The 10,821-nt window shown below is 38.1% G+C and overlaps 2 protein-coding genes across 3 annotated transcripts in view; one reads left to right on the top strand and one right to left on the bottom strand.

The window, feature by feature from the left end:
* LOC126768089 (succinate--hydroxymethylglutarate CoA-transferase-like) overlaps window positions 1-1,435 on the top strand; it is a 1,800-nt gene extending 365 nt beyond the window's left edge. The window contains exon 2 of the mRNA XM_050485979.1: window positions 4-1,435. Within this exon, the coding sequence (XP_050341936.1) occupies window positions 4-1,268 (1,265 nt within the window). The 3' untranslated portion in view covers window positions 1,269-1,435. The remainder of the gene's footprint in view (window positions 1-3) is intronic.
* LOC126753625 (fatty-acid amide hydrolase 2) overlaps window positions 1-9,433 on the bottom strand; it is a 62,013-nt gene extending 52,580 nt beyond the window's left edge. Inside the window, exons 1-2 of one of the 2 annotated variants that reach the window (XM_050465239.1) lie at window positions 9,257-9,433; window positions 9,057-9,099 (exon numbers count right to left, since the gene is read on the bottom strand). In XM_050465239.1, the coding sequence (XP_050321196.1) occupies window positions 9,057-9,099; window position 9,257 (44 nt within the window). In that variant the 5' untranslated portion in view covers window positions 9,258-9,433. The remainder of the gene's footprint in view (window positions 1-9,056; window positions 9,100-9,256) is intronic. The other variant, XM_050465251.1, reaches the window with a different exon arrangement.
* Window positions 9,434-10,821: the final 1,388 nt, after the last annotated feature.

Genomic DNA, 10,821 nt, shown 5'->3' with positions numbered 1-10,821 from the left:
AAGTCAACAAACACGTCATAGGATGTCAACATTTTGCAACTAGTGGCGAGAGCGGCGCGCCGACGGTTACTGCCGAACACCCGCTTAAGGGCCTACGCATTCTCGATATGACGCGCATCATTTCGGGCCCCTACTGCACCATGGTGTTGGCTGATATGGGCGCCGAAGTCATCAAGATTGAACGCCCATTTTATGGTGGCGATGAGGCGCGCAAATGGGGACCGCCATTTTTGGAGCACAGCAAAGATTCCGCTTATTTCCTGGCGATTAATCGTAATAAGAAGAGTGCCGCAATCGATTTGAAGCGTGGCAAGGATATCATTTATGAGCTAGCGCGTAAATGTGATGTCCTGGTGGAGAACTATGTGCCGGGCAAGTTGGCTGAGTACGGTTTGGATTATGAGCAAATGCGCAAAGTCGCACCGCAGCTCATCTATTGTTCAATGACCGGTTATGGTTCGGTGGGTCCGTACGCAAAACGTCCGGGTTACGATGTGATTGCCTCATCGATTGGCGGCCTACTGCATATAACCGGTGAACGCGATGGTCCGCCATGCAAGGTGGGCGTGGCAGTTACCGATGCAGCGACCGGTTTGTATGCCCATGGCGCCATTTTGGCTGCTTTACTGCAGCGCGAACGTACGGGGCATGGTCAAAAAATCGACGTCAATCTGCTGTCCACCGGTGTGTCGCTCCTAATCAATGTGGCTAGTAATTTTTTGAATGCTGGCATGGAGGCACATCGCTGGGGCACTGCACATTCGAGTATCGTACCATATCAGAGCTTCAAAACCGCTGATGGTTATCTAACCATAGGTACTGGCAGTGATGCTCAGTTCCGCGAATTATGTCAGTTACTCGAAATTACCGAGATGGCGACGAATGCCAAATTCAAAACTAATAAGGATCGTGTTTGCAATCGTACAGAATTGATAGCGTTGCTTGCGGATATCTTGGCAACAAAGACGTCGAAGAGTTGGATGCAACAATTCGAAGGTGCCTCGTTTCCGGTGGGTCCCGTGAACAATATACGCGAAGTATTCGAGGACGAGCATATTCAGGCGATTGGTTTGGTAAAAACTTTGCCACATCCCAGCGACGGCAGCGTAAAAGTGGTCGGACCACCTGTCGTCTTCAGTGAGTCTAAAAATGATGCACGCACAGCTCCCCCCCTGATGGGGCAACATACAGATGAAGTGTTATCACAGCTCTTGGGTTACAGTGCTGAACGAATTGCCGAACTTAGAGATAAGAAAGTTATAGAATAAATATGCCTACATACTCCTGGACTTGTGATATTAACGCAGTTCACCCAAAGTGCATTTATAGTTTAATAAGTGTGACTAGAAATGTTAGACCTTAAACATATAAAGGTGATGTGAAATAGGTTTAAGAATTTATAAATTAAAAATCTTTAAAAATGCATATGTACATATATTGCGGTGTCCGTTATTTCATGGGTTTTGATTTTTGTATACCCTTGCAACATGTTGCTACAGAGTATAATAATTTTATTCACCTAACGGTTGTACGAATCACCTATAATTAGGGGAGGTGGATATAGGGTTATATGTAAATATATATATAAATGATCAGGATGATGAGACGAGTAGAAATCCTGACTGTCTGTCTGTCCGTCCGTCCGTGCAAGCTGTAACTTGAATAAAAATTAAGTTATCTTGATGACACTAGGTATGCATGTCCCTTGACAAAAAAGTAAAGCGGAGTTCGAAGCTGGGCGTAAAGGGAACACGGCCACGCCCACAAAACGCTATTAAAGGAAATAACTAAGAACGAAATTAAAATAGAGCCACCTGCATTTTGAAAATGATGAAAAAGTGGTCGTTGCCTCGCCCTCTAATAGGTTTAATGTACATATCTCCTAGACCACTAAACTTAGGACAACTCCTCTAAAAATCCTTACCGATAAACACGCCAGAGACATTAAATTTTACACCCGAGATTGTATGACTGATCTTTATACTGGTCTTTGTAAAAATTGGATGATGAGTGCGGCAACGACCACTCTTAGGTTAAATTTCATATCTTAAGACCTGCTCAACCGATTTTAACCAAATTTGGTGCATAACATTCTTCTACTACATTCTTATTTGGGAACTATACATTTTTTTACTTGCAACTCAACTTAGTTTCCCCTCCCCCGTAGATCCGCCCCTGCCTTAATCAAACAAAAACTGTTCAAGCCCCTAGGTACTGATTATTTGGACCCCAGTATCTACAGTTGACCTCTCACTGCAAAGAACTTGTTTTACTAATAACAGTGTATCCTTGTACCTAAAATGGATAAAATAGGCCTAGCTCCCATATAAAATATTCAAGATGATGATAAAAAAACCTATAACATCCAGATGACTTTACTCCATATGAGTATGGCATCTGAGGCACCTTAATGAATCTCAAAGAACATTTTGTTATTATTTGGCATATTAATAGTATTTAATATTGGCAATTTTTGATGAAATCGAGTAGATACTATCCCCAATTCCCATATACTACATATGTATGTATAATGAATTTTGGTTTTCTAACAAACTTTTTGTTGAATATGTTGGTCAGTGTATGAGATACATATCAGTTTTGATTCCGACCCTCTGATTGACGTATTACATCTTAAGGTATTTCCCTGGCTTTGATTCTTGCAGGTTCAAAGAGTAGAAAGTGTTCCCTTCCTTACTTGCTTTCTTTCTGCAAGCGCCATTTGAAATTTCCGAAGAAAACACGCTCTTTATTTTCAATTTAAACTTCTCTCATACAAAGGGTGCATTTTTAATCGTGTAGTTTTCAATGAGGTAATATTTTTTCGAAGTTGGTCTTTTTGACAACTATTCGGTCGACATAATCGACTGGCATGAGTAGGTGTCGCTCCACGTTCCACGTTCCATAATGCCCATCCTCGAAAAAGCCGTAAAGTGCACCCCGAATACGTTATAGCTGCTGTGGAGCAGAGAATCGAAGAAGACCTGAGTGAATTCCTCTGCCATCGCTTGCAATTGGAACTGTACTCAACCACGTTATAAAAGATTTTGCGGAATGATCTTGATTTGAGCACTTACAAAATCGTGATCGTGCTAAAATTGCAGCCAAATGACCATCAATTTTGTTCAGCGATGAAACTCACTCAGCTCACCAAGTTATGGTATTTGTTATGATGGCGTTACGGTCAGTGGGGAACGCCATAAAGCGATTATTAATAACGTTTTCGTGTCTGAATTGGAGAACGTTGATGTGGACGGCCTTTGGTTCAAACAAGACGACGCTATAGCCTACGAAACAATCAATTTATTGAAAGAAACTTTTGGTGAGCGCATTATCTCAAGTCAGGGGCTTAGGGTGTGGCCTCCGATATCGTATGATTTAACACCGATGGAGTATTTTTTGTGGGGTTATGTGTAGTCGCTTGTTTACGCAGATAAGCCCGATATCATTGACGCCTTGGAAGTGGACTTTCGTCGCGTTATTGACGATCCCAATTGTTACAAAAAGTAGTAGAAAATTTGGCCCCTCGATTGGAATTTATTTGAGCCAGCCGCGGCTTTCACTTGCCCGAAATCATTTTGAAAACAAAATAGCAAACCCTTACCCTTACCAATATAATTTATAACAAAGACTTTCTTGTTCATAACGTGAAATTATTTCTTCTTGAAAACCACATATCTAAAAAAAAGCACCTATTATTTTACATATAGGGTTTTTTTTTATATTTTCCATTAAAATTTGTAATTCTAAAGCAAATACACCCACATCTTTAAAAAGAGGATTTACTAGTACGAAATTTTGGATTTTACAAAAAAGGTCTTTTTCCATAAAACCACAATTCTAGAGTATATGCGTAGAGGTTATATAACAACAAGTGTAGTGAACATTGTACACTGTCGTATGAGCAACAGAGAATTTATAATTATTATACATAAATATTACTAAAAGTATACTCAGTACATAACTGTAACTACGTCGAACTTTTAAAGAAGTTGTTTTATGGAAAATTACCTTTTTTGTAGACTGCAAGATTTTTAATTAGAATGTAATTTTTTCAAAGTTGTATGTTTATTTGTTTAATGCAATAAATTTAAGAAATTGTCATATAAAATACATGAACACAAATGATTTAGGCATGCTTTAACTTGAAAATAAAGAACTTGTTTACATTGAGTAACTGTTTTAGAGCAAAAACGGAAACTTCAGGGGGCGTTTGCAAAAAAAGAATCAATTTGGGAAATAAATGTAGTACTTGCCGCCAACTTCAACTCGCAGACTCAAAAATAAATTACCCAAAAATTTTAAGAACTTTTTCTCAACGATGACCTCACTTCAAACAATCTTCTAAGCTACAGAAGTAATTATTAAGCGGTCTCTTAAACATTATACCATTGAAAATTTTCCAAACGACACCATAATATTATATATACTAACGAAATGCTATGACGACTTGACTATGGATTTTATAACTCCTTATTTTTTATAGTACATTATATCCTTATCTTATCTTATCTCTTCATAGACTCCACAGTGTTTCCACCCTTAATAACGAATCACAGCTCGTTGTTGTTTATGGGTTTAGCCCTCCAAACTCATTTCTTTATATAAGACGAAAAGTTTTCAATGGAATTAAGGTCAGGAGATAGTGCTGAATGGTTCATAAACTCAATTCCCTTGATCTGAAAACATTCTAAAAAAATATATCTTTAGTCAACGCCATTTAAAGTCTACTTTGGTGAACTGCCGCTATTTTAATGAAAGCTGTTACTAGTGGTTCTGGATATTTATTTCTATTGCAAGAAAGCAGACAGTTCACTGAAAGCTCTAAGAAAGCTCAGTGATAGCTGTTTTGTCTAGTTCAGGCAGTGTAATTTTGGAAAATTGTAGAGTTCAAATGACTTTACGACTTTTTAACAGAAAGCTCTGTGAAAGCTTTGCGAAATCTCTTACTAAAATACAATTTATGTATGTACATATGTATATAAAGTCAACGACATTTAAAGGTTGTTTTGATGCTGTGTTAATAAAAGCTTTTACTAGATTGCCTGGACATTATCTGTACGATAAACATCACCATACCATTAATTGACCCTCTATGGGTCATATGGATCATACTCTATATTATGGGAACGTCGCAAATACTATCGAAACCCCTTTCAGCTAAACAAATTATTTTCGTCTCTTCAATTTAAAGTAAGTTCCCACATTTTTCTATTGTCTAGGTCAGATGTTACTGTGCAAATCTAAGATTTATTTTTAATAAAGCAGTCTTACGATAGATACGAGTATACAAATTATTATCTTGTAACCTTCTTCTCACAATATGAACACCCCCGCTAAACTCGTTCCGGATGTCAAGAGCAGCCATTATTGGTTTTAAGTTTTGGCATATCTGATATTTTGCTGTAACCTCTGGAGGAATCCTTTTGGGATCTCTGTTTTCCTCTTGTTTTTTATACGTTATTGCATTTTGGATCAATGCTGCTGAATATCTGACTAATTTTTCTACTTTTTTTGAAGGTTTGGACGGTCTATGTAAGGTTCTAATATATGTATGTTCTCTTTTCCTCACTGCAATGCTTCTCGCGTCCTATTGAAGCATATAAACACAATATTTTTAATCCTCGTTTAAAAAAAGGAAAACAAATAGAAATCCTTTTTTTTACCAAGTTCACTGCTATTTTATTGCTCGCAATGCTAAAGATCTGTTCTACGGAATAAAGGTATTTATTTTCAAATTAAAAGTAATTTTTATCAATATCTTATGTAGTGTGAAATATATATAAAAATTTGTCTAACGACTGTACAGTACTATTTCATTGCTCACAGCCGTTTTTTTTTTTTTTTGTATATAGAACTTTAACTAGAATGGCAACCCTTAAGGGGTTCATCTCATGTGATGGGTTAAAAAGTCGAATTCATTTTTTTTTCCAAATTTCTTTCTTAACATCACCAGAAACAGTAGTAAGACATTGAGAGCGCTGTAACTCATGTTATTTCAGCTTAATATTAATATTTACACTGTCGAAAGATATGTTAATAATTGATAATAAACTAAAAGCTAAGTATATCTGTTTACTGGTAGTAGAAAAAAATCCTAAAAATCTCAAAAAAAACAGGCCGTGGTGGTTTTCTCAATATCTGTCGATTAAATGCTGGTTAATTTAACCAAAACGCCTTCTTTCGGGATTAATTAAGTTTTATACCCATATTAATCTGTATTTAAATTAGGTGGCAAATATTATTTTTAAAACTTATTAAATGACTTTCTTATTACTTTGGTGGCTGTTGTACAAAATCTTTCCAATAATTTGTAATGATTTTATAATGCTTTTTATATGGAATCGTTTTTTAGATCCATTCTTTTTTAAAAACTTTAAAACAAAAATCCAATGTTAGTGCCCATGGTGTGCACTTCCGGCAAGGGGGCCCGACTTTTTGGCATCCCCCGAACAATATCCAATATCTTACTTCTAAATGGTCCCATAAGAATAGTGCTAAAGTGGGTGACTGGGTGGGAGAATGGAGTCATGTGTAGAAGTTCACGCAAGTGAGGAAAGTTCTCTGATCGCCATTTACTTGGGAGTGGCCAGAAACGATTCTTTTACATATGACTCAAGCAGCTCACGACTTCCGGTCTTCGACCAAGTATCCTCTGGGTAGCCTAAGAACATCCGTTTGAAGGCGAGCTAAAGTGAGAAGGCGAAATATCACCTACTTAGGGTTGTGCGCAAGGTTTGGGACCCGCCACGTAAAACAACACCCCCAGTGAATAGTTATAACCAGCCTCGGATGAGAGACCCCCCTTTTGATGACACTCATAATTCCCGTCCTGCTGTATGGTGCAGAGGCCTGAACGATGTCAACAACTGATGAGTCGACGTTGCGTGTTTTCGAGAGAAAAGTTCTGCGAAAGATTTATGGTCCTTTGCGTGTTGGCCACGGCGAATATCGCATTCGATGGAACGATGGGCTGTATGAGATATATGACAATATTGATATACAAGGTATGTCGCAAAAGAAACAGAACTTTTTAAATATAACTGTTTCTGGTGGCGCCACCTATTGGTCGGTATATGAAATAAAAAGTTTGATCTCTTGTTGACAATCGATGTTATCAATCAAAAAGTGACAGCAGCTTTTGGTCATCAGTCGTAAAATGCATTTTGAACAAAGAGCAAATATTAAATTTTATTTTAAACTTGGGAAAACGTTTACTGAAACATTTCAAATGATGAAAAAAGTTTATGGTGATCAGTGCCTATCCCGTAGTAATGTGCATGAGTGGTTTAAGCGATTCCAAGAAGGTCGTGAGGACCTCTGTGACGATCAGAAGTCGGTCGTCTTCAGAAGTCAAAAATAAAAACAATGCTGATTTGTTTTTACGATTCCGAGGGTATAGTACACCGAGAGTTCGTCCTACCTGGCCAAACGATTAATGCTGTGTTTTACCTTGGTGTTATGAAGCGTCTTTTGCCACGCATTCGTCGTGCTCGACCACAATACCCTGAGGCAGGGTCTCGACGCCTGTTGCCCGATAATGCACAGTGTCATCGACCGACGCTTGTCACTGATTTTTTGACAAAAAACTCCATATTAACCATTAATCACTCACCCAACTCACCTGATCTGGCACCCTGTGATTTTTACCTATTTGGAAAACTTCATTTGCCCATGAAAGGACTCTGGTTTCAGGACATTTCAGCTATCCAAAAGGCGACGACCGATATTCTCAAGAGCATTCCGAAAAATGACCTTAAACACTCATTTGAAAAGCTAATTGACCGGGCTAAACGCTGTATCGAAGCACAAGGAAACTGCTTTGAATAAAAAAATATAACTTTTGAAAAATATTAATTTTTTGTTGTTTTTTTTTAACAGTCCTGTTTCTTTTGCGACAGACCTTGTATCTCTTCAAAAAATAATCTTTAAGAAACATGGACGAAAAGAATTGCTAAATCAGTTCATCATTTCTTTAAAAAGTTATATCTTCATTAAAAACTCAATTTCAACTTGTTGACATAGTCGTGTGTATGTTGTTCGTCGAGATCGTGAACGAGTAAATAGGGCTTAGGTTTAGCATGTCATAAAACGGGTGATCCAAGTAGAGGTACTTTTTTCAATAGTCCTTTTTTTGACAGCTAATGCGTGAGCTGTGTCAAACAGGTCGGCGCCGTTCGCAGCAACTCGGACTGACGTATGGAACGACTTAGCGCTTGGTGTAGTTTGTGGACCAGTGGAATCATCATTCCATATTTCTTCAAAAAATACAGCTTGGTGACTTTGAAGCTCGTAATATCATTCCAATTCTTCGATAAAAATGATACCGACTAAGAACGTGAATTTGAAGCTCGTGATCTCAGGGACATTTGGTTTCAACAAGACGGTGCCAATTCCCACACATCGCATCAATCAATATATTTATTGAACACTTCGATGAGCAGATAATTTTACGTTTTAGGCCGATCGATTGACCATCAAGATCGTGTGATATCACAACGTTGGACTTTTCCTGTAGGGATATGTCTGTATTGTAAAACCTGATGTCTATGCGGAGACTCCGGGCTTGGAGCAAAATATCACGTGTGTCATTCGCCAGTTACCAGTAGAAATGCTCGAACGAGTCATCGAAGGACTATCTGAGACGTAATCGCGGTCAACATTGGAAAGAAATAATCTTCAAAAAATAATTGCCAAAGAATGTTCCTTCGAATGATAATAAACCTACTCCATTAAATTTTAATGTGTTTCTGTGTTTTTTATTTCAAAAAGTAGGGAACCTCGAAATGGATCACCCTGTAGAAATCTAAAACTTCTTGTCGATGAATAACCGACGATCTACTCATTTTTGTTTGTGTCATTTTACGCTAAATATCAGTCAGTCTTATCTCTTCTTCTTCTTTTTATTCTTGTATTTACAAAAATCGTAAAAAGTGATATTAAAAGCTTTAGAACACAATTTTAAAGTCATTTAAAGAAAGTTCTTATAAATCCAATTGGATTGATACACTAAACATAAAATAAACGAAACAAAAATATTATAAAAAAGATTTACTTACAAAAATAAAAACTGATCAGCGAATGTCAGTATCGATTTAAGCACTGATGGCAGCGAAATGACCATATTTGTTGTTGTATTGTTGTGGCACAAGATGTGAGCAAATCAAACCAATGAAAGTCAATAAAAACACAAAACATAAATGAAAGACACGAACAACTCAAAGGAAACAACACGCAGTATATTTTAGGTAAAACTTACTTTTCGATCGAGCGGTCGACTTTCTTCTAATCCACTAATAGCACCACCAACTAATGTACTTAATCAAATAACACCGTCACAGCGTTCAAAAGCGCGGCTCAATTCACGATTATGCTTTGTATACGAAACGTTTCAAACTGTGCGCCGAACTGTGCCGTGGCTGAAATCGAAATGAAACTACATAGATTGCATCTGCGAGTTTCTACGCCGCCTGCCTTGCCTTGCACTGGCATCGCCATAATTGCACAACCAAACCAAAATTCACACACACACACACATACAAACAAACATAAATAACACTTCGAAGGCACGACAACTGCCGGCAAAGAGCAGAAATTTAAAGCCATGAAATTTTACTGTTTATTACGTCTGTGTTGTTGCTTTATTTTCCTTTCCGACACTCAAATGTCAATGCCAGTGAATAGAAGCGCCCTTTTCTCTCGCTGACGCTCACTTTCCATTCAATTCGCTTGGCCGAACGCAGCAACGAAGACGATGTCAACGATGTTTATGTTTACATTGTTGTTGCGAATGTTTACAATAGTCATTGGGGGCGGAAAGGTGTGGCGGCGACACATGTTGGTGGCGACAGCGACAGCGGCAGCGGGCGTTTGTGGTGTTCGCTCTGCGAATGCGCGAAAATTAATAGTTTATTATTAATAAGTAGAAAAAAGAGGTGCCAACTAGGACCGAATCATATGGCAGGCTGTAAACATATTGAAAATCGCTTCATTTTACAAACTGTTGATTTCCATACGTTTCTACAGGGTTGCTCATACAGAAGATTCAAAAGATTTTCTATTATTAGTCTTCCGAAAAAAACATGCAAATATGATTGCCATAATCTCCACTGCCTTCGCTGTGGCAGCACCAATAAATCCCAATTTTAAAACCTAAGGGACGATTTCCAAGCATAATCCACAATTTTTTGCTCAGTTAAATTGCAGCTCCTAGATTGAACATGGTAAACAGACGAGTGTGGATATGGATATGACAGATTTGAAAAAATTCTGATGGGACCAAATATGGATATCCAAGTAGGGTGGCAGCAGTTTGTATGCCTATTTTAACCGATTTGACTGTGGCCCCACAAAGGTGTAATCCAATGCGTTTTTATGTTGAGAAAGTTCCTTTTCACATGGCTCTATTATTTTGCATAGTAGGTCCCTGTTACAGTTTTCCCATTTCCGGGTAGTCGATTTAGATCACACCTAGGCGGCAGTTTTCTCGCGGCGGCAAAGAACTAATAAGGAGCATGCATGCAACGATTGATATTGAAGTGTGCTCTACCCAATCCACAAAAAGTAGACTTCACAATCCCGCATAACTAATACGGCTATGTTAACTGACGTTCAGCAATTCCAAAGCTCCATCAGGATCGGAAAGGAGGTTTCAGACAAGGCGATTTAATTTCATGCGACTTCTTCAATCTACTCTTGGAGAAAATAATTCGAACTAAGTAGGCAATTGAAGAGTAAAGTCCATCTCTTGACTAACAAAAGCTAAACTCTATAAGTCGCTCACGATTATCCTGATATGGTCAGAGGCCTCGATGACAACCGATG

Source organism: Bactrocera neohumeralis, chromosome 2, assembly GCF_024586455.1.
Source record: "Bactrocera neohumeralis isolate Rockhampton chromosome 2, APGP_CSIRO_Bneo_wtdbg2-racon-allhic-juicebox.fasta_v2, whole genome shotgun sequence".
In the NCBI taxonomy this organism is placed as follows: domain Eukaryota; kingdom Metazoa; phylum Arthropoda; class Insecta; order Diptera; family Tephritidae; genus Bactrocera; species Bactrocera neohumeralis.
Note: the sequence above shows the minus strand (reverse complement) of the source record. Positions and strands in the feature narration are given on the sequence as shown.